At 43.7% G+C, this 27,570-nt stretch overlaps 1 protein-coding gene across 1 annotated transcript in view; it reads right to left on the bottom strand.

Annotated features, from left to right (window-relative positions):
• Window positions 1-27,570, bottom strand: part of FSTL4 (follistatin like 4) — a 398,358-nt gene that overhangs the window by 327,252 nt on the left and 43,536 nt on the right. Inside the window, exon 3 of the mRNA XM_028103667.2 lies at window positions 23,629-23,662. Coding sequence (XP_027959468.1) covers window positions 23,629-23,662 — 34 coding nt within the window. The remainder of the gene's footprint in view (window positions 1-23,628; window positions 23,663-27,570) is intronic.

Genomic DNA, 27,570 nt, shown 5'->3' on the forward strand with positions numbered 1-27,570 from the left:
AAAATTCATGTAGCATATAACAAGATGATCATCCATGTAAATTATTTAGTTTTTACTTATATATAAAGACTTTTCTAACTTGCTTCTTTTTGCTCAGTATCATGTTCCTAAGAATGTAATAACAATCTTATTATAGGTAGATGTAATTCATTCATTTTCCATGTGGTACAGTATTCAAGATCTACCATATATCTATTTCCTATCTATGTATCTATGGATCTATCTATCCATCTACCCACCCATCTAGGTATCTTCTATATATCACCAGAAAATAGATCACTATAGTATCACAATAGACTCTGTGGTGATCACTACAGACTGTAATGCAATTTACTTATACATTCTTTTGTTGCTAGATCTTTATTTTATTATGTTATGTTAGTCACCATACAGTACATCATTCGTTTTTGATGTAGTGTTCCATGATTCACTGTTTGCATATGACACCCAGTGCTCCACGCAGAACGTGCCCTCCTCAATACCCATCACCGGGCTCACCCATCCCCCACCCCCTCCCCTCTAGAACCCTCAGTTTGTTTCTCAGAGTCCATCGTCTCTCATGGTTCGTCTCCCCCTCCGATTCCCCCCCTTCAGTTTTCCCTTCCTTCTCCTAATGTCCTCCCTGCTATTCCTGATGTTCCACAAGTAAGTGAATGATAATTGTAGACCTTTAAATTATAGTTTTAAACTATTACAAACAAAGCTTCTAAAACTTTCTTGTTCATGTCTCCCAGCACAAAGGTGCAGGAAAGTCTCTACAAGTATTTACCTGGGAGTGGCACGTCTGGGTCCTGCGGTATGAGCACTATCAGCTACACTAAATATGACCAAACTGCTTCTCGAGAGAGTCCTACCACCTGTATTCTTACCAGTAGGTTATTAGAAGCCCTATTTTTCTTCAAAATGGCCATGACTCTTTCTGGTCCTCTGTTTTCTATATACATTTAAGAAGTAGCTTGTTAAATTACATACATGTATGCACATACACCTGATAGAGAGTTAATACAATTGATCATTTTGGGGGAGAATAAACTTCTTTGTAATACTGGGCCTTCTTCTCCATCAATTTAGGCCCTTAATACATTGTCATACCTTTTTTCTATGAATGTCTTACATACTTCAATTATACTGATTCTTAGAAGCTTTCTATTTTTTATTCCAGTGATTCTGATATCTTTTAAATTACAATTTCTCTTTGTTGCTGTTATATACAAATCTATTTGGATTTTGTATATTAATTTTGTGTTTCATGACCTGATTAAAATGTATTAGCTAATTGCAGCAATTTATTCACAAAGTCTTTTTGGCTTCTCTTATATAAAACCATATCATTTATGAGTAATCAGTGTTTTGTTTCTTCCTTTCCAATTTTTATGCTGTTTATTCCTTTTTCTTACCTTACTAAACTTGCTAGGACCTCCAGTGCAATGTTCAGTCGAAGAGAGATGGCAGGCACCCTTATCTTACTCATCATCTCAAAGGGAATGCTTTCAATCCATACACATGCTTTGTTGGGAACTGTTAGAGAGCAAATGAAAAGCACCACATGCCTTTAACCCTAAAGCATGTTATTTCCCAAGATCAAAACACCCTTCCATAGTACAATGGCAAAAATCAGCATTGCTATAACCCTCTTACCTATTGCACGGCCCATATTCAAATCCTGTCAATTGTCCCAATAGTGTTTTTTAGAGGCTATTTTTCTTTCCTAGTACAAGAGCCAACCCAAGATCACAGATGGCCTTTCGTTGTTATGTTTCTTTAGTCCCCTTTTATCTGAAACAGTTCCTCAGCCTGTGTGTTTCTTGATCTTGCTGTTTTTGAAAAGTACAGCCAAGTTATTTTGTAGAATATCCCTCAACCTGGATTTGACTGATGTCTCCTCACAATAAGATTCAAGTTATAAATTTTTTCCAGAATACCACAGCGTTGGCATTTTGTCCCTCCCAGTACATCATACCAAGGGGCACATGATGATGTTGGCTTGTCCAGTATTGGGGATATTAACATTGATCTTTTGGTTAAGGTGGTGCGCAGCAAGTGTCTCCAACTAGGGTTAGTATTTTCCCTTTGTAATTAAAAACTCTTTGATGAAGAAGTACTTTCAGAATATGTTAATATTCTGTTACTCATCAAATTTTGACTACTGGTTGTCAGTATCCACCGATGACTATTTTAACACCATCGTTTGTTCTTTATTTCTTATCTGCCATTGTACCATAAAGAAGAGCTTTCCTTTATCCCCATTTTTTCATTCATTCATTTATATAAGATTAGACTCATGGAATCCCTATTTTAGTCAGTGTGTTCTAATCCTGTTCTGATTATCTTTTGCTGCTTAACCAACCATTCAAAAATCTAGTGGCTTGAGGCAACAAGAGGTATTTTATTATCTCTCATTGTTTCTGCGGGCCAAGAGTCTGAAGGAACTGACTCTGGCTCCAGGCCCCTTGGGTGTTTGAAGCCAGACAACAGCTGGACTTGTAGGGTGGGGGACACCAGCCGGCTGAGGGCTTGCTGAGCCTCTCTCTCTCTTCATGCAGTCGCAGAGACTCTCCATGTGGTCTTCCCACATTGGCTCACTTAGGTTCCCTCACAGGAGGATGACTTCGGGGCAGTCAGACTGTTTGCACAGCAGTGTGAGTGATCCAGCCAGCAAGATAGGAGATTTATCACCTTTTATGACAAAGCCTTTAGAGGCCATGTAGCATGACTTCTGTCATAGTCACAGTCTGCCCAGATTCAAGGGGAAGGAAACAGATCCCATTTCTTGATGGAGGGAAGGTCAAAGTGCCATTGTAAGATGGCAAATAATGTTGCAGTCATCTTTAGAAAATATCATCTGCTACGTTCCGCTCTCTGACCACAAGAATTCACCTCCCTTCCGTAAGCACACATGCAACCCTCTCCCTAATACCCCCCAGTCTGTCAGTGCACCAGCACAAAATCCAGGATCTTGGGATGTGAATTAGGTCCAGGTTCCGATAAGGATTCTTATGGTAAGATTCCTTGGGTTCAGCTCCTTGAGTCCAGGTGCTGTTCCTCTTAATCCGAAGACATGGAAGCTAAGGAAACACATGCTCCACTCCCCTCCATACACCAATTTATAATGGTGAGACGTAGGATAACATGGACAGATATTTCCATGACAAAAAATAAAAAAATAGAATAAAAAGGTAGAAAATGTGAGGCATGTTTCAATTACCGATCTACAGCATTTGTGAAATCCAACAGGAACTTGTCCTCAGTTCCCTGATTAGGACTCAGGTCTACTTCACAGGAATAATTCTCTGTGGCTCTTGGCACCAACCCTTTGAACCATCTATCTTTGCCATAAAAACTAGCCTATGTTTTGTAGTTAAAAGTTCTCTCAGCCTGCTTCCTACACATAGAAGTTAGGGCGTTCAGGGGCCTCTTCATTTTGTACTGTCGCTGTCCCTTTTATTCCAAACCTGTATACTTTTTTTTTTTTGGAGAAAAGATTCTTTATTAAAATAAAATATGTTCTGAGGTGTAGTGATTTGCTCTGCTATGAAGTATTTTATTGTAATATATCCAACATGTTATGGCTTCCTCAGTGAATTATTTTTTTATTTTTTTATTTACTTTTATTTTTTTTTAAAGATTTTACTTATTTATTTGAGAGAGAGAGAATGAGAGAGAGAGAGCACGAGAGGGAAGAGGGCCAGAGGGAGAAGCAGACTCCCTGCTGAGCAGGGAGCCCGATGTGGGACTCCGGGATCATGACCTGAGCCAAAGGCAGTCGCTTAACCAACTGAGCCACCCAGGCGCCCTGAATTATTTTTTTAACTTCACACAATATCATTTATACCCATAATATTACTATCTCTGAATAAGTATCTGGGATGGTTAAAGGAAAGGATATAAAAACAAATAGTTAAAAAGAACCCAAATAAGCTGGTATAATTCTTCAAAAAAACCACTTGTGGGTTTTTTAATGTACCCATTTATAGTATACTATATGATGGTTAATTTTATGTGTATCAAACTGGCTGGGGTACAGTGACCAGGTATTTGGTCACACATTCTTCTAGATGTCTCTGTAAAGGTGTTTTTTTTGAATGAGAGTAGCATACAAATTGGTGGACTTAGAGAAAAGCAGATTACCTTGTAAAATGTGGGTGGGCCTTGTCCAATCAGTTGAAGGTCTGACTGGCACAAAAACTGCTCTCCCCTGAGCAAGAAGGAATTCTGTGAGCAAACTCAAGCTTCAATTCCTTCCTGTGTCTCCAGCCAGCCAGCCTGCCTACTCCAAGTTTGGACTTGCTAGACTCCCTAATCATGTGATTCAATTCCTTAAAATGTATCTCCTTCAAAAGAAGCATACTCTGTTGGCTCTGCGGATGTAGAGAAGCCTGAGTAACACATACTCTTTCAGACAAAAGCCTAACCCACAAAGCTCTTCAAGATAAATCTACTGGATCTTGGGCCTCCTAAGGGGCTGTTGTGGGGCAATCCTCTTAAGATACTACAAGTCTTATTGCTCAACAGAAAGGCACACCCCTGAGATCTTTAGAAGACCTTTTTTTTTTTTTTCCCCCCTCCTGGGAGGGAAGGCCTATGATACTTTAAATTTTCCCCAAGTTTTAAAAAAGAATCTTACAGGTTCCTCCACGGATTTGATCTTTGCCCTGAAATCTTTTCTTAATGTGACCACTTTTTGCCATTTTGAGAGGCTATGAATGAATAATGATTTTATTTTCAAAGGCAGTGAGTCCTGACTCCTTTATATTTAACAGCTTGCTCCATTGCTCCTCTCTCCTCATGTTTCATCACAAGCAAGAAGCAGTGTGTTTCAATATTCCGTCTGATCACCTGTTGAGTTGGATCACTGAGTTCATTTGGTCTATTTCCCGTTATTGTATTGTGACAGGTCACCACATTACCAAACTACACACTGTCCCAATCAAGGGTCATCTTTCACCCAACTTAGTAACATTCGCCTTTCCTGTCCAAGCTCTCCCTGAGAGCCTCCTCAAGATCCTTGAGGTTCTTGCTGACACTCGTAGAGACCCTTCAAGCTTTCCCCAGCAATCTCTTCAAGGCCCTTTCCGCTCCTTCCTCCCTCCCCAAACCAATGTTATATGCTTTGATTTTTGGCTATGGTACCATTCCATATCCAGGTCCCCAAATCTATCGTGATTATCTATTGCTATGCAACAAACCACAACAAAACAGAGCAACTTATATTATATTAATACTTCCAACTCCAGTCCAACGAGGAGCGGTACATCCCAGATCCTCCTTGTTCTGTATTTGTGACCTCCTTTCCAAGAGAGTTATCATTATATTCAATATACAGACTCATGGGCCTGCTATTGTGTTTTTTAAATTATGCTTTATTCAGTTAAATTAGTTCCCCTCTACGCTTGTCCTTCTCTTCTAATAATTTTCTGAAATAATGAGTATTAGATTTTTCAAATGCCTTTCTTACATCTAGTGATATGATCATACAACTCTTCTACTTAAAATCGCTGCTGTTGTGAAAGACATCAGGCCATTTCTAGTGGCAATCAAACTTCTAATTTCGGGATAATCCCAAATTACCATGGTTCATTCTCTTTTGTTAATACATGACTAAATTCAGTTTGCTAGTTTTTTTCCTTAGGATTTTCACACTATGTTTAAGATCTACCTTTCTTTCATACCCTTCTTGCCAACACTTGGGTGTCAAGTGTATTCTAGCTCCATTCATACATATCCCCTTTTTCTACATCCTAGAATAGTTCATGGGGGAATTGAAATTCTTAGTCCTTGAATGTTAGTTAATACCCGCGGATATCTGGATCTGGTATCATCGTTGTGGGAATAGTTCTAGTTAAAAGTCTGACTATTTCTTTAATGATTATAAGGCTAGTTGGGTTTTTAATTTCTACTTAAGTTCTAGCAAGGTTCTAGCAAGTTTTATTTCACTCTTTTTTTTTTTTTGGGAATTGGACCATTAGAGCTTACAACTTTATTGGCAAAAAGGATTCTGTTATTGTTTTAATGTGTGCAGCTTCAGTGATTACATCTTTTTATTTCTCATATTATGTGTTTATCCTCTCTCCTCCCCTCCTTCCTCTCTCCAGCTTTATTCTCTCACAGAGTTTTGTCAGTTTTACTAGTCCTTTCAAAGAACGAGCCTCGTTCACCCTTTCTGTGGTGTTTCTTCTTTCAAGTTCACCCATTTCTTTTTTACTGCTATTCTTCATTATTTACTTTCTTCTGCTTTGTTTTGGTTGACTCCACTATTCTTAACCTACCTTTGTGAGTTGTATGTTTAATTCATTAACTTTGAGCCCTTTCTTCCGTTTTAATGGAAATACTTAAGATGATGGATTTCCCTCTAATTTCCATTCTAGCTGTCTCCCACAAATTTTAATATGTACTGCTTGTTATTGTTCAGTTAGAGTTTTCCATTTTTTCCCCTTCCACTCATGTATTATTTAGACAAGTATTTAATCTTCAAACATAGGAGAGTATTTCTGGTCCCTTTTTAAAAACTTTTTACTTAACTGCATCAAGGGCAGTAACTTTGTAAGAACTGCTGTATGGTTTAGCATGTGGCAATCTTCTCAAACTTTCTTCATGCACTTGAGGGACAGGGGTACTCCTCCCTGTGCTGTGTGCATTCTGGCTTCGATCTCTTCTCTTTCTAGCTTTTTTCAGTGACATCTCATTTGCTCTTAAATCCATCCACTGATCCTGACAAATCTGATTATAATTTTTATTCCTCAGAAATGACACTTGGTTATTTTCCACATCATCAAGGTCATTTGTTACAGTCTTACTCTTTGTTCATATTTTCAGCTCCCTTTTTTAGATCTTGTAATAAACACTGTTATTTTTTTTTTTATTCTGTATCTATTAGTACCAGTATATGAAGTTCTGCTTCTACTGGTTTTCCCTTTGGTGTCTTTTTAATTTTGTTAGGTATTTTTTGTTTTTGACTGTGAGCTCATGTTCTGTGGGTGGTAACCTGTCAAAATCATTTAAGACCTACGTTGAAGATGGATTCTTCTGGACAGGACTTGTATTGGCTTTACTATGTGTCTCAAAGTGCTACCAACCAGGACTGCTTTAAACTGAATTCTTGAGGCACTTGGGTGGCTCAGTTAGGCATCTCACTTCCGTTCAGGTCATGATCCCAGGGTCCGGGGATCAAGCCCTTCATGGATAAAATATTTAAAAGAAAATAAATCAGAGGGGGAGATGAACCATGAAAGACTATGGACTCTGGAAAACAATCTGAGGGCTCCAGAGGGGAGAGGGGTGGGGGGATGGGTTAGCCCAGTGATGGGTATTAAGGAGGGCACATTCTGCATGGAGCACTGGGTGTTATACGCAAATAACAAACATGGAACACTACATCAAAAACTAATGAAGTACTGTATGGTGACTAACATAATAATAAAAAATAAATAAACAAACAAACAAATAAACTAAATTCTTGGTTTGAGGTTTTCTCAGCAGCCTGCTTATGAATTCAGCTGAAAATCCAGCTCATGGTTCTAGTTCTCGAAGGAGATATTTTTACCCTCTACCCAGCACCAAGGTTCAAGGGAGGCAATTTTCTTCACTCATCCCTGAGGGGAGACAGGGCACGTTTACTTCTATTCCACCCTTGCACTAGGAAGGTAGCTTCTGGGGGTCTCAGTTTAGGTGGAGGAGGTTTCCTGACAAAATGACATGTCCTGGGGTTGGCTGCTGTCCCCCATATCTCTTGAGGTCCTAAGAATCAAAGGTCAAGGTCACCCCCATTGGGCAAATACGTTCAAAGCAAAAGGCAGCTTCAGAGTCTTGATTTTCAGCTTTCACTGAATATTCAGACTCTTAGGAAATCTTCACTTTCCTGCCTTCTCACTGAGGTCAAAAATTATTTCAATGTTTTGTCCATCATTTTAAATGGTTTTAAGTGAGAGTCAGCTAAGGTAACTGGTCTCCCACACAGCCAGAAACAAAAGCCCGCACAAACTGTTCTCAAGTTTTCACCTTACTATTGCCCACTCTTCCCGAAGTAGGAGGTAAATCTAATTACTTAGTTTTAATGAAAGAAAACAACTTGGTCCAGTAATTTCAAGGCTTTCTAACCCAATTCATTTCAGCAAGCGATCACTGAACATCTCCTGCTCGTCAATACTACAGACGCACCGAGAACACACACCGCAGCCAACCCCAGCCCCAACGCGGCTGAATCATAGCCAACAGGGACGGTAACACGGGGTCTGCTCGGAGGTTGGCCAGTGCTGTGCTAAGTTTTTTTTTTTTTTTTTTTTAATGCATTTAATCTATACAACTGCCATATGGGATAGAATGGTTACTACCATTTTAGAGGTAAGAAAAACCTAGGCACAGAAGTTCAGTAATGTGCCCAGACTAACCCAGTTGGTTAAGTTAGATCACACTCACAAGGTCTGGCTACATCAATTTGCAAAACCACAGAGATTAGAGAACCCAAGAACAGGAATTATGACAGTCCATGAGGAAGGCAAGTAGGGTCAAGTCCCCAGGTAATGGCGGCTGTTATCAAGTTATCAAGCTGTTATCAGTTATCAAGCTGCCAACTTGGAAGTAGAATGGGCTGTGGGATTCTTTGCACGATACAATGAGGATTTTCTTGCCCTTTTCTATAGTTCCCCATGTTATGTGGTCATTGCACATGTACGATGCCTGTCCTGTGCTGGCTGGGCACATCTCGCCCTCTCCCACGAGGACGGAGCTCACCATCTCCACGCAGACCCTGTGGGTCCTGCCCGCTCACTGTTACTAATGATGCTTTTCTACCAAGTCTGCTGGGTGTCACGCAGCCCTTTCACAGTGCAGCGGCCCACAAATTGGGCATCACTGCTCCTGAAGACCAGGGGCAAGCCACAGGGAGCTGTGTGTAGCAGCAGCTCCAGCAGAGGCAAGCTGTGTCGGCCTCCCTCTTGCCTCTGTTCCTGACGTGTGGGCAAAAGCAAGTGTGGCAGGGACGGTAAATCCCAAGATAGTTTTTATGAAATGACTAATAAAGAAATAATGAGAACCCAATAACTACCAATTACAGAGGCAAGAGAAATAATAAAAATAATAAAGCAGAAAATGTACAAAGCAAACAATTAAGACTACTTTATTAAAACAATACTTGCTATTCAGCAAGCGTTAATTCTCCCTACACAAGGGCAGTAACTGTTTATCATCTGAATTTTGCACATTAAGAACATGACACAGAAAGAGTTAATAAGCTCCTGCAGGTTCTAGGACACTTCGGAGCCCAGATTAAAAGTTAGCCATGCTCACTCTCAGGCTGAGATGTCATCTCTCATTAAATTCTAAAACAGCTCAGAGAACAGACCATGTTTATTATTTTTCAAATACTATGTGGCTGATTCTGGAGGAGCCAAGACAATCTTTGGAATGAATACACTGATTAAAAAAATACTTTAAAAGTGTCTTTTTTTTATTTTTTAGCTCAGTGGACCAAAATACATAAATCAGAACTATTCTGGTCTAGTGAGTACTGTAAATGTATATTTAGATGTAACAAATATCAGTGGAAAATATCTTTGGAAAGTAATTACTTTATAATATATGTGGAATGTCTTTTAAATACTTAAAGGAACTGATCCATTTTAAGGACATAACTTACATAAAGAGGCACAAATATTAATTACCAAGCTGGAAACTCACTTGCAAACTTATAGCCTAAAGTGAATGTGTACGGATCAAGGCATAAATATCAGAAAAGCAGATATTTTAATGGAACACTTAACTGCATAAACCAAGGACCCACATCTAGACACCAGAGTTCTCAAGGAGTGCTGAGTATGAAGGATTACTTCAGCCTTTACACTAAATTCCTGTCTTTGACCCCCTTCCCACCTGCCAACATCTAGCTCTACTGTGCTGTGATTAATAATAAATCTGAGTATAAAATGGGCTGAAAACTCAAATGCCTACAAAGGCTACTAGATAATTTAATGAGTATGGTTCTTCTGGGATTTCACCTTGTTCCTATTTATTTTTCAAAACTGCATCTGACACTCAGTCTCAGCATCAAGGAGCCACTAGGGAGTAGTGTGGACTGTGGCAAATAGGAGAACACGTGCACTCTCTAAGGACGTGGCTGCTTACTCCTCCAGGCCCCGCTTTTGCCATGAAGTCATGTGGGGCCCAGGGTGACTAAAGCATTTCACTTTCCAAAGTAATCTGTCTATTTGGATCTATATGTACAATGTCCTTCATTTTAAATGTTGGCCAATTATTCAACTTAAAATGGAAAAATGAAGAAAACCCAACGAAGGCCAACATTATGTAAGTCGAACAAAACATGACCATGGGCTGAACCTGGCCCACGGACCACCAGCTTGAGACTTGTCATACAAAACCAATACAGAACAGACCTTGGGCTCAGGGGTCTTAGGAGAAGCCCTAAAAAGGGGCAGACAGGCTTTGTGAGTTCCCCAGGTAAGGGATGAAGTGGTTCGGTGGAAGTTCTGTGACACCTTCAGGATCCAAAATGACCTTGGGGGATGCTCACGAGGAAAAGGGGTTTGAATCAGTAATGGTGGGGTTGAGCATAGGCCAGTAGGCAGGAGAGGCAGGTATGGGCAAAAGTCCTTCCCAGCCCCTTGATCACCGGGGCAGAGCCCCAGAGCCGCCAGCATTCACGGGGTGCTGGGTGAGGCAGCCTATGGGCACAGTCTCCTGCTCCTGCCATTTCCTGGACTCCAACCAGTGGCCATGTAGTCTCTGCCATCACGTCCCCTGGCCCACAGAACATACTCTCCCTCTGAACGTCCTGGGAGTGTGGGACAAGAAGAGCCTCGCAGCGCCTGTAGCTCGCCGTCTGTATCAAGAGTCGGGACCAGCACCCTAAACTCTGTTCAGAGCATTGGCCACAGCTTCCCAGCATCTGGCGTCTGACGCACCCTGTCCATCTCCATTAATCCTTCCCACTGCTCCCGCTCCCATCACAAACAGCCACAGGGGCCCCTGCTCTTCGCAAGCTTTTTTAAGAGCAGACCATTTAGAGAAGACCTTAGAGATCTGCCTTACAGCTGGGAGTCCTGGGGCCAGGGGTCCTAGGGAGGCCACACCAGTGACACACAGAAGACTCTGAGTATTTCACTACAGTGAGGGCCACTATAAGGGCTGCCCACTAGCCGAAGCACCCCACCAGCCAGATCGCAGATCCTTCAAAAGCACATGTTTCCTCCTCCATAAAACAGAAGATCCCACTACCTGGCCACACTGGACGACGGAGAGGGTTGAAACAAGTTAACTCAGCAAAGTTTATGGTGGGGCTTTAATGATGACATTGGTCACCATGTGCCCCCTCCCGCTTGGTCCCTTCCTCCCAAGAGGAAAACAACATATGGAGAAGTATTTTAAACAAACGTCAAAGCAAAGAATTTAACCAGAAATCTCAGCCAGAATATCCATCGCTAGGAAATGCTGGCTGAGCATCTAGGGCAATGCTAGACACTTCACTCGAGAGTGAAGTGGCCCCAAGGATGGGATGAAAGGGAAGGTACCAAGGAAATCCAACTGCGGAGAGCCTGGAGGTTTATGAACCCTGCTCGTTCCTCGCGCCCCACCGCTGCTACCCACTTGCCATGGGGCTTCAGACCAGTCACTTCACCTGTTCAAGCTTGTGTTTTCAGCTGTAAAAATGAGTAATCCCGCAGGGACCTCCCAGATCTGCAGGAGGATCACTGGAATGATTCCATGAAGGGCAGTGCCAAGAAGCGAGCCGGACTTCACAAGGAGGGCACGACCACCAGGCAGAGCATTCGGGCAGGCTGCTCAGCGGCGGGGGTGCAGCCATGAAGGCTGGCTGGGGGCCTGGCCCTGGGAACCAGAGAACAAGGCACAGGGTTGGGGCGGTGCCCAGGCCAGAGTGCTAGGCGCACCCAGAGAGCGCTCAGATCATCGCCCTGCGGCTCGGGGCTCGGGGCTCGGGCAGCAGCAACACGGCCCTCACTATATTCTGACCGTCTCTGATCCGTGACACTGGCATCCTAATGGATCTGCCTGTCAGCTATGGATGAGCATTGAGCTAATAGATGTCAAACAGCATTTGCATTTCTGAGATGGCTTCATCTGCTCCCTCTCCCGGGACTCTCCAAACTGATATTTGAAATCTGGACAGACAGGTCTACTCTTGGACAGCTCCTCTTCCAGAATCTCATAGGAAAGAAACAATTATTTAATTATTTCCTAAACAGACAGCCAGGGCTGAGCTTATGAAACAACTAGCACAACCACAACCACAACCACAACCAGAAGCTGCTTCTCAGCCTTCTCATCTTGGGAAGGCATGCAATTCCCTAAGAGACTCATGCCCCTTGTAGTTTCAGTAGCTTGCATTCATTCATTCAGAGCCCACTTCACCATGAATTATCTTGTTCATCAGCAGCGCTGCAGAAGGCCATGAGAGATCCGGATGCCGGAGGGTGTCAAGGAGGTGAGCCTCTGGACGGGGGTTCGAGGATGCAACCAGGCTTCTAGCTTTCACCCAAGCTCCCTCCAGGTGGTGACACCAGAGTCAGGATGGAATTCTTGGTTTGGATTTCAATTCCTGGGACCTCTGTAGCTAAGAGAAAATGCTGCAGAACTGTCTGTCTGGGGAACATCTGCATTTGGGGGTCCCCGACACAAGGTAATGAATGTATTTTCTGGTTTTCTCTGGCTCTATTTTAAACCGTCATCATTTTAAACCATGAAATATGTCAAGTGATAATTAAACCTCACCACAGACAGGTACTGTGGAAATGATTAACTTTTACCATTTCCCCCACACATTTTGAATATTCTGAATCCCTGTGGTACAGGATCATTACATTGATGGATGAGAAAAGTTGTCTTTATAATAATTTATTTTTAAAAGAACCAAAACAGAACTAAAAACTCTGTACTTTTACACTGGGTTTTAATTTGAAAACTCCTGCTGTAAGCTCACATTGAGAGAGGAAGCGTGGCGGGAGGGAGGAGCTCCGACTGAGGGTCATCATCTCTAGCCCGGCCTGACAGGCTGTGGGACCTGGGACACACCCCTGGCCACCTCTGAGGATCAGTTTCCTCATCTGTCAAACACCCATGCTAATATGCTAATATCCTCCTTCTCCCTGACTTGAAGGTTTTCATGAATGAGGACGTGAGATGACAAACGACAAAGCTCTTTGAGAGCAAAAAGCAGCCTGCTAACACTATCCAAGTAGAAGATGCTATTATTCTAAATTCTGTATACAGGGGGAAAGGGATTTGCTAGCACAGCTTTACACAACCACGGTCTTAAAACAAACAAACAAACAAAAACTCATTTTATATTCACCTGAAGTTTCTAAGCATGAGATTAGATCTGACCCTATCAGATAAATGTCCCCTCTTAGCCACAGGACTCCCATTTTGTGTCCCAATAGGCAGCGACTCACACAAATGATAAAAATTCAAATGCAGCAACTAAGCAGCTGGATGGGAATGCTGCTTCCAGCAAAAAAAAAAAAAAAAAAAAAAAAGAGAGAGAGAGCGAATAACTGCTAAAATTAGTAAAACAAACAGATTGAAATGTATTTTTACTCTGACAACTCATTTTCCAGACCTGTGATTTTTTTTTTTTTCTTTAAGGCATTTCTTCTGAACATGGAAGGTCCCTGTTTCTCCCTGGCTGGCCGGACCCCACAGACATCTCAATTGCAGAATGACGACTCCACGTTTGTGAATATGAACGTTTCAATCACCATTGGACAAACAATGCTGCATTTCCATGGAGAATGTGCTTTCCTGACAGACCTCAGTTGAGCCCATTTAAATTCTTTGGTTAATTTCCTACAGAGTTCAAAGGATTCCCCTCTCTTTTTCTATTTACAAAATACAATTGCAATGCCAGAGGGTGCTCATGAGAATTAAGGGAAAGACTGGATGTAAAGAGGTGTCCATTAAGAGCTCTTCCAATCTAGGGAATTTATATGAAAGCAGTGAAGTAAGGCTTTGACCCTAAATTAATGTGTGGACAATTGAGAAGCCTTAGGGAAAGCTGGCTCCTGAATGAGAGATCTCGTTGTACGTGAAAGCCCAGGTCCCCCGTCTCCATCTGTGGCCCCCGCCCCGCCACAATGCCATGGACAGGCAGGCCAGCACAGTGAGCGCCCACCAACCTCCTTCCCAAAAAAGAACAGGATCTCTAATGAAAAATGGAAAATAAAGCTTGTAAGAAGCTTCACAGAGCCAAGCACTGAAGTCACCCTCAGGGGAGAATCCCTTGGGAGTAGATACTGGGGAAGACACTCAGATGTGGAATCTCCGAGTAAGGGCTAATACGCAGAATGGACATTTTTTACCCTCCTGCATTCATGTGTCCTAACTGGGCAGAGCCCCAGTTGTCCTTTGGGGATCCGCCTACCCCCTATGCCACCTTGACTGCGGGACTTGGCCTGTGACTTGTGTGGAGCCCAGGAACATGAAGTAGCCCAACGGGCTTATCACAGATTCAGGCAGGGGCACATGACCCCAGCTCATCCCACCCGAGGGGATCTTAGCACTGCTGCAGGAAATATCAGATCAGAGGCTCTCTCTTCCATAGGATGTGGCGTCATATGTGGGGAGAATGGACTTACCATGTAGGGGAATCAACTAGAATGGGGTGAAGAGAGAAACCAGGTCCTTGTGCCCTATAGCAAGCATGCCTGAAGCCAGCACCCTCACCCCTTCACCCCCCTTCCCGACTACCCAATTACATAAGCTAATAAGGGCCTCTATGTGTTTGAGTTGGTTGGGTTGAATTTTGCTATTTGCAACCACACGTCCCCACTGACAGGGTACACCGTTAAAAGTCAAAAGGAAACCCTTTGTCAATATAGCCATCCTCTGGAGAAAAGACCCTGAGACTTCACCTCTACCAAAACATTTGGTGAGTTGTTCTCTGGGGCTCCCATATTGGTCTACACTGAGCAAACGCTTTCACACCTGGTTGTCAGCCCATCTGTGAGATGCCTGGCCACGGGGCCGGCACACCTAGGTGGCCTTTCTGTCTAAAGGACACTTGTACATCTCCTCAGCTGACACATTCATTGATGTGTGTGCTCTGTAATAGCAGGGACCACACCCTGTCATCACTACACACCCAGTAAACTCCAATCCACCCAAGGAAACTTCCATTAGCATCCAATAAACCCTCGAGAAACCCTAAGAATGGAACTTACTTTCCACAGGAGCTATTTCTCCTTGGGAAGTAGTAATTATCAAACGAGGCTCTCGGACGCTGCTTCAGAAACATTGCAGGGGTGACGTGGTAGCTGAGCTGAGAACTCCCCAGAGGCTTCCAAAGACTTAGATGGGTGGGCAATAGCCAGCCTACATGCTCAGGTGAACGGTAGCAGGCACCATTCGACTACGCTGACTGCACTCAGACCCTCTCTCTGTTGACTGCCCCTGAGCCCCCAAAGGCTACGGGTCACTGTCTGGCTCCCATGGAGACAGAGGCCAGTCAGAAGCTTCTCATTTTTGTGGCACACGTTCTCTGACTTCCTGGAGAGCACAAGGCAAGCTAATAATCTTCCCTCATGTGACAGTCAACATTTTGCAAAAAATTTTCTATGTGCAGACCCTGAAGCATTTCTTGGAATCCAGTGGCAAGTGGTAGAGTGTGCAGAGGAGCCCGGGGTGGGCTGCCATGCACAGGATCCGACCCTGCCTGCCTGATCTGCAAGCGCCCCCCCCCCCCCGCCCCCCACAGCCCTGGGTGCTGTGGCTCATTTACTGAGCACAGCATGTATACCCGAGGATGCACATGAAGCCCTCATGGCAGTCCCAGGAGACCAACAGACCAACAGCTGGGCAGCAGAGCTCCCCAAAGTGAGTGGGACCAGAAGAGAGAGCACCAGCAGGCCTCACTCATTTTGATGAGATGTCTCACCTTGCAGATTATTTCCTGTTTTGGCTCTGTTCCCACTGGAGTAGAGAGATTAAACATTTGTTAAGAGAACAACGCTATCTGAAGATAGGAAGGCAGTTTTTTTTTTTTTTAAGAGAGTTTTAAAAAGATGAATTAATTCTCATGACAAGAAGAGAATTAGAACATAATGGTCAGTTGGACTCTGTACCTCATTTCCTAATAAAGAAAGACTGCTCAACAGCAATGAGACAAAAGAGACAGAAACAAATGCCTTTTAAGTCACAGATAATTAACCCCAGAAGCTTGCCGATGGCACATGAATATTGCTAGGGCAAATGGCTTAGCAAGTTGGAAAAGAGCTTCAGTGTTTATATGGAGAAGACAATTTCAAGGCTTCCTGAAAAGCAGAAACACCCTTCTGGCTGATGGGCCAGGCGACGGATGAAGATGCCAATGTCAACCTTCACTGTGGGGCCTCGGAGAAGAGAGGCAAGCCCCCAGGGCAGGGACAGGTCTCAACAGGCCTCAAGGGAGTGCCATCACCCCGCCTCCAGGCCGTGGTGGGTCAGCTCAGCCCGCTGCAGGGCAGGGCTGTCTCGTGAAGGGCTCACCTCATTGTCCCTCTACATTGGCCGTGGTTGGCACCCTTTGGGTGTAATGACTTCGTAGACTACACAACTCTTCCCCACAAGTTCCAGATAGGGACCTTACTCCACGTGTGCAGTCACAACCCCGAGGAGACTCCGTGGCAAGCCCAGCTCGGTGCACAGGGGTTCCCCGCCCTGCCCAGACCTACAGAGGCCCTACAGTTTGCCATCACAACCATAGAGATCTAGCTCACCTGCACCAGCAGCTTGTCAGTACCTGTTAGCAGAGGGACTCACAAGTCCCCAGAAAGAGCACAGCGGCTCTCTGAGGACGCTTGTTAAGGAGAATGAGCCTTCCAAGGGTGCTGGTGAGAAGAAGTAGCACAGCAGTAAGGATGGGGGGTCCTGGAGCTGTGGGACCCAGAGCCAAACAAGCCGGCAGCCCCTATACCTGTGATTTTGCTTTATGAGAAGTGGAGATGTCACAAAGAGCCAGGTCAGCCCGGGGAGGTGCCAGGTGTCTAAGGCTTCTTCAGGGCTTGCTGTGTATGAGGAGCACGGGAGGCCAGAGGGAAGGGTCCCGCTCCCTGCTCTCCCAGAGCTCGCCCTACACAGCGGCATGAGAGCTGCCCCTCGCGCGGGCCGTGACCGCCCATACTGAGTCCTGTGGTGCCGAGGCTCTGGGCGACGAGTCACACACGTGCGGTTCTAATGGCAGCACGAGCAGCTGCCCATTGTCAGCCCTGAGCTGTAGCCAGCAAGGTCCTGCTGCTTCCAAATCACTGGGGGCAGCCGAAACGGCCCAGGCACTAGCAGGGGACAGCCACTCACCCAGAGCCTGGTGGACCTTTGATCAAGGACAATCATGTGCAGGGACAGGAATGAGAACTCAGGCTCACTCAGGGTGTCTCAGTCCACCGCCAATCGTTCAAGGCCCAGGCACTCAGAATTATCTCCGGGGGGCTCGGGGAACAGAAGCTTGGGGTGACGCACAGCCTGAGACTCCTCTGGCTAATGCCATGCATGATCCTTGGCAGAGGCCCTTGTCTTCACTCCCTGAGCTTTATTCCGTTGGAGTAATGGAAGGGTTGGTAACTATGATGCTCAAGGACAATTCTGGTGGACCCTGGTCACCAGGTCACTTGGTGACCTGAGACGTTCCTCACTTTAGGCCTAAGGCCAGATCTACACATGCAAGATGGGAAGAACCATAACGGAGAGTACCAAGGCCACCAGGCACTGATGCCACTGCTGACGCTGGGCCGAGGGCTCTCCACACCCAAGCTCTCCCTGCCACATGTCCATGAGGCCATGAGGGCCAATGACAGCATGCTGCTCAGCATCCTTCCTCTGAGGACCAAATCTGTCCCCATTCCCTGGCATTTGAGTGAAGGTGATTTTACAAACCCCCAAGAGACCACGTGATGCCCCCTGGCCAATTGCCATGTTCCATCCCCTCCCTGCCACAGTGACCGGCTTAGGGCTTAGGATTGACCTGGCCCATCAGAGTCCTTGCTGGGACAGGTCTGGGGTCACTCTGAGGGAAACAGTTGCACCCTCTGGGTTGGTGAGCAGTCAGGACTGAACTGGGACGGCTTGTAGCCATCCTGCGAGGCCGCACAGAAGAGGCCAACAAGCCAAGAGAGGGAAAGAGGGGGAGGCGGCTTTAATCAGCTGTGCTTGCAGCCAGGGCCACCCTTGGATTCTCAAGTTTCATGAGACTTCCAGGCTTTAGCCAGTGTGAACTGGCTTGCTGACTGTAATCCAGGGTTGGGACTAATGGTCTGTACTATTACAATGCCCCTTTTTTTCCCAATAAGATGGAGAAACATACCCAAAGTCACCCTGTGAGTACACACGGAGGGAGGATTCTACTGCCTGCCAAACAGTCATGATCACAACTGGGTCGCAGAGCGTTGTCTTCCACCAGAACACACCAGCCAGCTGTGCCCATCCACCTCCCACTCAAGCAGGGCAAGCAGGTACAATACAGTTTTCCAGCAGCTGAAAAATGGCAGCACTACCCAGAAAGAGCCAATTTCTGTGGCATTAGAAGTAGAAAGAGATAGCTGTCACTCTTACCTTTTTGAGGCCCAGGGACTGTAGGAGAGAACCAGCAAGAACCCTGTACGTGAGTGAGTGAGGGTGGAATGGGGAAGGAAACTTCATCTCTTCGCCCAGATGGCAGTCTTGATTTGAAAAGGACCTACTACCCCGGGCACTGCCAAATTTGGATGGCTCCTTTCTAAATTCCCTGCATCTGCAGCCATTAAAGAAGTTACCTCCAAAGCAGCTAAGAGTTTATTCATCTGTTTTATGGAAGGGAGTCAGCCACTTCACATTATACCAAGACAGATTATGCAGGCAACTGAGAGATCCAGAAAACATCTGCTAAACAAAATCAGAATTAATGGTAAACAGAACGCAATTCTTGATACCCGAAGTTCACCCAGATGCAGAGAACTATAAAGGGGCTATGAGAGGCAGCTGCCAATTAAGGGCTAATTCCAAAGGTTTTCAGAAAGGGAGGCGCTAGTCACACAGTGGGGGACTGGCAGGTCATGTTTATTTAGTAGGTTTGCATTGCTAAGGAGTCAGAGCTACCCTGGCTGTGTGACTGTCACTCCCTCATTCTTTTTCTGGGAAGACAACAGCATTCCGGCTCTCAGGTCTCCCTCACATCCTGCCAGAAGCCAGACCAGGCTGGTCTGGACTAGAACGTGTGAGTGAGCCATCCCTGGGAGGGTGGATCATGCAATAGGACATCGGTACCCACGCCAAAACTCACCGCCTCTAATCATAATGCAATGGCAGACATCTGGAATAGTCTCTAGCACACCCCACGTACCTAAGAGATGGCTGACAAGGGCTGAATTATCCTGGCCACTTGCTCAGCTCACTCAAGTGTTCTCTCATGGCTGTAATTCAATGTGATGGAATCAGTTAGAGAAACGTACTGGTTTGAGTAGATGAATTCTGGCAGCCACAATCAGCACCAGCCCTCGGAGTGGACACGGGAGTGTCTTGGAGAGGTGAGGTTGGCACCTTTGGCTGAAGCCTTAGAAAAAGTTGAAATTAAATGGAAGATGTCTAGAGGGAGGTATAAACACACATGCGATGGAAAGCAGATGAAGAAGCAACCATCTCTCCGTGCCCACGCAGCTAACACAAGGGCCTCCCGGGGCACAAGGACAATACAGGACCGCACCGAAGGAAGAAGGGCTTGGTCAGCTGGGCAGGCACGTGGCCCTCCCAGAAGACTTCCTACCAGTCCTGCAGTCCTGCCACACCTACTGGTACAACATATTTCCCTCCAGGTTCCCCTGAGAGCCCTAGCCCTAATCTAACTTGGAATCAAATGGCCCCTAGATAGTTTTCCTCCAAGAGTCCCTCTTAGCTCTCTAGCCTTGGCAGTGGGCATGAACGTGCAGAAGAATGTACACGAGAGAGGATCAGTGCACGAAAGGGACATTGGTCCAGAGGCAGTCCTTGTTCCCACAAATTAGCATGGGAAGGAAGGAAGGAGTCTCATGTGTAAGGTGCTCTCTGCTCTCCTCCTGTCATGGGTTGCTGAGGGTCACAGGAGGGAAAGAATGTAAATGCTCTCTGAAAACTCGAGAACTGAGAAGTTATTCTCATTATCACCACGTCACCATTCTGTCCATGCAAAGCCCTCAGAAGTTACTGGTACCGAGTCATGGGCTCATCCTGAGCACCAAGAGAGCACTCCCTCTGCCTGAACTCTCTAGAGCAGGACTTGCAAAGGACACTGCATGGAATGCCAGCCTCAAGATGATCAAACACAACAAAATTAAGACGCCATGGGAAACTAAATTTGGAAAATGCTGCATATTACACCCCCTTTTGAGAGTCATTTTTAGCATCTTAAAGGTCTAAGAGGTTCTGCAGTAAAAGTCTCAACAACTAGCTCAATACTGAGTCCAGCATTGGCCAAGTATGTCATTTTCCTAGGGCTGCTACAATAAAGGTCCACAAACTGGGTGGTTTAAAAAAGAAATTTATTTTCTCACAGTTCTGGAGGTCAGAGGTCAGAGGTCAGAAATCAAGCTGTTGGCAGAGCCATGCTCCCTCTGAGGGCTTTAGAGGATTCTTCCTAGCTTCCGGTGGTTGCCAGGGATGCTGGCATTCCCTGGCCCATAGATCCATCACTCCCCTCTCTACTACCATTATCACAGGGCGCTCTCCGCTCTCCTGTGTTCTCCTCTTCTGTTATTACTTATTGGATTACGGCCCCTCCTAAAAACCTGGATAATCTCATCTTAACTTGATTACACATCTGCCAAGACATGATTTCCAAATAAGGTCACATTCACAGGTTCTGCATTGGGATATCAACATATCTTTTGGGGGGGACACATGAAGCTTATCTGAACATGGAGCACTTTGATCAGTTAGGAATATCCAATGGATATCCACAGAACACTCCTTAAAAAAAGTGCCTTTCTAGAGCCAAGGCACTCAGTGCCTCACTTGTCTATCACTGGAACAGAATTAGAGTGAAAAGACAAACCACATTTAGCAATGCGTAGCTTGCACTCAATTCAGAAAACAATTGTTGAGCAACCAGAGCCTTGGACTAGGGCCATGAAAAATCTGGAATGAATGAGGGGAGGTTCTCTGTTCTTAGGAAATTACGTGATAGGATGCCTTAACTCCAAAATAAGGCAGGGTAAGCTAAACACGTTAAGAAAGAATTGGGAGGTATGAGGGAGAGGTGGCATTTAATAAAGATTAGGGACAAAGAGCATTCAGGGTACATGAACAGTATGATTAAAGCCAGAGACAAGAAAGTGGGCCACAATCTGCACATCATGACAAAACTAGATCCAAGGCTGGAAATAAGGCAGAGAGCAGGTCCAAGGCACAGAGTACATTCGAGTCACCCTTACAATCTCCAACACCACTGTGATTTATCCTGGACTCCATTCCCACTGTTAATTTTAGTCCCTTTCACTTCTCACTTCACAGACTTAGTCAACACTTTCCAAAAGTCACGTAGTATGAACTTGTAGCTGGTCATCCATTTGTACCACTGAACCTGGGTTAGAGAAGATACTCCTCAGCCAGATGTAGTATGAAAACAAAAAACAGGAAGGCATCATGGATTGTGTGACGCAGAGGTTACCTCCTCCAGACCTCTCCAAAATCTCCTGGGCCTGGTAAACTGGGCAGAAAAATTCAGTGTTACTTATTTGCTCCTCTTTCATTTCCAACTGTAAAATAACCCTAAATGTTTGTTGAGAGACAATAATGTCTTATTTTTGTCTGTAGGAATAATCGTTTATTGGAATATTTAGAGCATTTCTATTTTACACTTGTGCACTCTTCTGGAGATTAACAACCCGGCCATTCAAGCAAGTGAATTCTCAGGCCTGAAGATACTTGGAACCAACCTGTAAGGTCCCACTCCTCCTTCCTTCCTTCCTGCCATGTTATAAGCACTGACATTAAGGCACGAAGCTATTTCAGGAACTCTCAAACACTCAACTTCGACAGAAATCAGCAAGAAAGACATCAGTTCACAACAGGGGATAAAAAGTTTATGGGATGTCGGCACAAATTTGCTGGTACAAATTCAAAACATGCACTCCCAGTCAGCCAGCTGTGAGAGCTGCTACTTCCAGAGAGGAGAAGGTTATGGGTGAGTAGGACATAACTCAACCACACCTCTGCTCATCCCCCAGCAGTGTCAGTCTTCAGTGGGTGTGGAGCCGGAGGTCCAACCCGGCCTTTTAAGGCCTCTGAGCAAAAATACACATGATTCTCTCATACCCCAGCCTTACTATTTAGAGACATTTCCATAGGTTAGGTTTATACGTGATTCCATAATGCAAATTAATTCCAAACATTCATTCTTGAGGCTACTGACATGAATTAAATAATACTCAAAACCAAATTTCATGCTGACTTTTCTGCTTAAGGCTATTTCTTTCCAATTTACACGGTCATCAATAAGATACATGGCCTCCTGGCTCTACCCATATCCATCCAATTTCATTTGGTTTTGAGATCGACACAATGCCGCTTACTCTACAGATGCAGTTCAGGAGACACTGAGGCCAAAACCAGAGACAATGGCAAATGGGAATGGAAACCACAGAGTTTATCCTAGAGCCAGATACCCAGCTCCTCTGAACCCAGGGTTTCAGCCCCACGGGTAGCAGCAAACAACCAGGGGGATTGGTTTACCAATACAGACAGTATGCAAGGCTTAGGTCTCCAAGCTCTAGAAACATAATTTGATAACATGGCCACTCTAGGTCTTTCATTGCGGTGCTTAAAATAAGAATTAATCAGGAGCCAAGGATGTTTTACATTTAGAGGTCAATGTGGAATTTGCTCACACCTTTAGATCGCCACTCTTTCTGGAGACGGCGCTACAGAAAAGTTTGTCATTAGGGCTGAAACCAAAGGCCGGACCCTAGACCAAGAACTCACTTTGATTCCCGACTTCCTCCTCCTAGTCCTGCAATAAAGAGATGATTGGCAAAGAATCCCCAAACCAAAGAAAAGACATCTTATTCGACAGTATATTCGACGGTATTGCTGAAAGTAAGGGAAACTTCAATTTCTAAGGAAAGGTTTCAGAAATCGCCACCCATGCATACTTACCTCAGAAACCGAAAAACAAACGTGCTAGAGGAAACGGCGGGGAAAATCAACATAATGGAATTGTTGCAAAGGGGACATTAATTGGTATTTCTATTTCAGCTTAGCCAAAGCTGTAAAAATCTAATCACAAATATTTTTCACAGTGGCATCTTCTCCCAGTTACTGAAATACTTCAAATCATAAACCATTTTTTATTGATATTGTTTTTGCTGGATGAAACCAAAGAATTACTTCAAACTTCACTAATAAATGAAGCTTCTCTCAAGACCACAAACATGATCATGAAGAAGCAAGGTCTCCAGACCCCACTTTGGGCAGTCGAAAGTAGAAGACATAGTTCTCTCAAGCAGTCCTGGCTTTCAATTCTTACAAGTCCTTCGAGGTAAGTACCAAATAGTCAGCACCCAGAAAAGGCCACATGAAATTTCAAAGAACAGGCTGCCCACAGTCTGAAGTTCATCTTAGCTTCAACAAACTACTTCCAAAATGTCAACACTGAGAACGAAATGGATATGAAGGCATTTTCCCTACCTTCTCTTCTTGTGACTTCAAAGCTTCTGGACTCCTGCAAGAAAAGAAAGACTCTGGGTTTTCGAAGAATAATTCATATGTACAGATACTTGCAAATATCTCACCTCTGCTAGCCATTTATTCACAAAAAAGATGAACACTTTCATAAGAACATGACATTCAGCAATGTTGGGTCTACTAAATGTCCAAAACACACACACACACACACACACACACACACACACACACACACACACCAGTAAAGATAAAAAACTTGTTGCTTTGGGGGCTTAATCAAAAAATATATTATTAATCATTCAAGTTTTTTTGTTTTTTTGTTTTTTTTTTAAGAGAGTGAGGCAGGGAGGGCCGGAGGGAAAGGGAGAAAGAGAATCTTAAGCAGGCTCCATGCCTGGTAGGGAGCCTGACTCGGGACTCGATCTCACAACCCTGAGATCATGACCTGAGCCGAAATCAAGAGTCGGACACTTCAATGACTGTGCCACCCAGGTGCCCCAATCATTCAGTTTTTAATGAACAGAGACAACTCTCATGGTCTTCCTCATGTGGATTCTGGACTGGTACCAAGTGTTAAGGAAGACCCTGGCCCAGACCGACACCATCTCTTCCACCTAGACTGTAGGTGCTATAGTGCTTGGAAAAAACACAAGCCGTCAGGAGTCAGAATTATCTGACCTGCAGCAGGTTATGATTTGTAGTGCCATAATGAAGACCGCCATTGCTCCTGAGTGGGTCACTGGTATGATCTAGTGACTGACTGTACTCAACTCAGTAGTTTCTAAAGGGTGGTATCTTACAGACAATTTGGACAGCCAGTCCCTGCCATTGGACTAAATTAAACCCTTGGGTATTTTTTTTTTTAATTTAATTCCATCTTCCTGCTTGTGTAGGGCAATAAGCAAAGTGTTTGAGAAGTTATATAAGCAAAACAGACAGAATTCCTACATTGAAAACATTCATAGCTGGAAAAAAGAGAAAAGAAAACATTCATAGTTGAACAGGAGGCTACAGAACAAACACAAATTACTGAGAAGTAAAGGGGTAGTTTTACCCTGAAAAATACCAGTATATTCATATTCAGGTGGATACATAAAGAAAAGGGTTTTTAAAAGAACCTCTGAAATAGCACTGAAGAATGGGCAGGCTTTCAGACAGGAGTAAGGGAGGGAGTGTATACCAGGAAGAGAGAAAGGCTTAAGAAAAGGCAGGGTGAGCGGAGAGTACAGGGTATGTGCAGGAAGCAGGAAAAGGCCCAGTGAGAAGTAATAGGAGGGAAAGGCTGGAAACATATACTGTGGTTTCACAACGAGTAAAAAGTACCTACAATTCATCATAAATAACCACTTTAGGATAAAAAATCTAATATTGAGAAAAAGTTGAAAAATCCATGCTAGCAACCAAAGAGGAGAAAATAAAATACCTAACTTGGGCCAACTTCTTGCCATCATGACAAAGAAGACCATTCAGCACCACCACTTTTGTAGCAAATGGCATTGTCTTTCACACCTTAGTATTCTTGTCTAGCATCCCTTGGGGTCAGAAAGCAGAGGCAATATGAAGGATGAAACCGAGGAGGTACTTAAAAGTGCATCCCCCTTCCCCAAATTACATTCTCTGACTGCCACCTGTAATGAGTCAAAAGCCCAAGTGGAAACCAATGGAAGACACATGCTACAGGCCTGCAGCCCATCAGCACAGCACAGTTAACCAAATGAGCTTCCAGAATGCTGGCTCCTGAAGGGGTACTCACCAGATCAGGGTTCAGAAGAGGGACCATGGAGAGCACTCAGTGTTATGAGAGCTATGTAAGCTGCAAGGCGCATCACTGCACAAACAAAGCCAGCCCCTCCCACACTGCTCCTCAGCTCTCTGCTGCAGGGGCTGGTACCACATCCATGGAAGTCACTAGTATTTTTGGAGCAGGGGAAATTCATAAGCAACTTAGCAACTTGTACACCTCAACAAGAAGACTTTAGGGATGTCTTATTGCAATTGTACAAAACTTAGAAATTAAGGAAAGCTGACATCTGCATAATGTTGTATCCTCTCACCTAACAACATGGTATTTTTCATCATTTGTTCAAGTCTACTTTTATTTCTTTCAAGAGTATTTTATAATTTTCCATATGTATTCTGAATATTTACTTTTTGTATATCTTTTGTTATCATAAATAGAATTTCTCTTTCATTTTATCTTCTAACTGCTTTTTATTTGAATGTATGAGTGCAAATGATTTTTATATATGGATTTTTAACCAGCCACTTGACTAAATTTCTTATTGTTTGTTATAGTTATTCCATTGATTCTTTTGGGGTTTCCTCTTATGTACTGATGTAATCTTCAAATAGCTATGATTTTATCTCTTTCTTTCTAATTCTTAGGTCTCTCATGTCTTCCTCTTGTCTTTTTGCTTCTGCTAATCCCTCAATCTAATGTTAAATGTTGTGGAAATTTGGTGTGTCCATGGGCATACTGGACTTATTTCTGACTTTAAGAAGAAAACTTTAGTGTTTCCCTATCAAAGGGAAACAAAATGCTGGCTTTTGGCCCAAGGTATGTTTATCACATTAATGAAATCCATGCACATTTTATTGAGTCTTTCAAATAAATGGATGTTCTAGTTTGTCCTTTTACTTGTTTATTTATTGACTGTTTCTCTCCACTGGAATGTGAGTTGGGATGGCGCCAGTATCTTTTTCATTCTTGCATCTTCAGTGCTATCCTCAGTGCTATAAGAGAGCAGTTGCTCAATGCATATTTGTTGAATAGAAAATAAAATGTGTGTTGAATTTTAGCCAATTTTTTTTTTTCAGAGAGATTATCATAATTCTTTTTCTCCTTAGCTCTAGTAGAATTCATGGTATTCACCTATCTCTGTATTTCTGGAATAAGCATTTCTTAATCATGATGCACTTCTTAAAAAATATTGACGGATTCTGTTTATTACTTTAAATATATTTTTTGCATTAATATTCATAAATGAGATTGCTCTATTAGTTTTAGGTGCCATTTTTTTCTCAGACTTGGGAATTAAAATGATAGCAGCTTCATATAATGAATTCACAAGTTTTCCTTTTAGTATGCTCTGAAATAGTTTAATTAAGTGGAAGTCACTGATCTTTAAAGGTCTCTTCAACTTCATTTCTCACATATTGATTAAAAGGTGAGGAAATAAAAGGTCAAAGAGGTTAAGCTTATCCAAGTTCTCACACATTGGTCAGTGGCCAGCTGGGATTCAAATTTCAAAGTTTATGCACATAACAAAGCTTATGCACATCTCTACTTAATTCATGAGGTAGTGTGAAGTCAGATGAGAGACACTTCTACTTCAGGCTACGAAAGAAGAACTTGCATTAGACCAATCCTTCTGCTAAAAACAACTACAAAAGTTGGATTAAAAAAAAAAAAAAGTTTTTGAAGGCATATCAGAGAAACAAATACAGCCAGAACTTGAAGAGTCAGTATTCAGAGAGCAGAAAAGTCCACTGAGGCGCCAGTTTTCCCCTTAGGGCATTGGCTGTTCTGCATAGAAGTCAAACAAAAAGTAATGCTTTAGAGCTGAAAGGAGTTTCGCTGAATTGGGAGATACCAGAGTTGGGGCTACCAAAGCAGCTAGAACTTGAGAGTCTGAAATCCTGGAAAAGGAAACCAGAAAGAAATGAGACCAATAATCTGCACCTAGCTTCCTCTTGAGTTACATAATTGTGTCTGAGCTGCACATATAAAGGGCAAGAAGATGAGAAATAAGCAAAAAATTAGTCTCAAATCAGCTGAAAAACTAAGCATAGATTTTAGTACTTATAATGGTGCTAGGGAGACAAAAAATTAGGCTTGCCAAGAAAAAGTGGCCCCGGTAAATGCGGCTGACTTTTTGTTGAGATCGTTTACTCTCCACCAATTTCTATTCCTAGCAGATCAAGATGATCTGCCAGTATTCTATG

The sequence above is a fragment of the Eumetopias jubatus genome, unplaced genomic scaffold (genome assembly GCF_037043125.1).
Source record: "Eumetopias jubatus isolate StellerSeaLion01/CBP00866 unplaced genomic scaffold, mEumJub1_p1.0 scaffold_5, whole genome shotgun sequence".
Taxonomy (NCBI): Eukaryota; Metazoa; Chordata; class Mammalia; order Carnivora; family Otariidae; genus Eumetopias; species Eumetopias jubatus.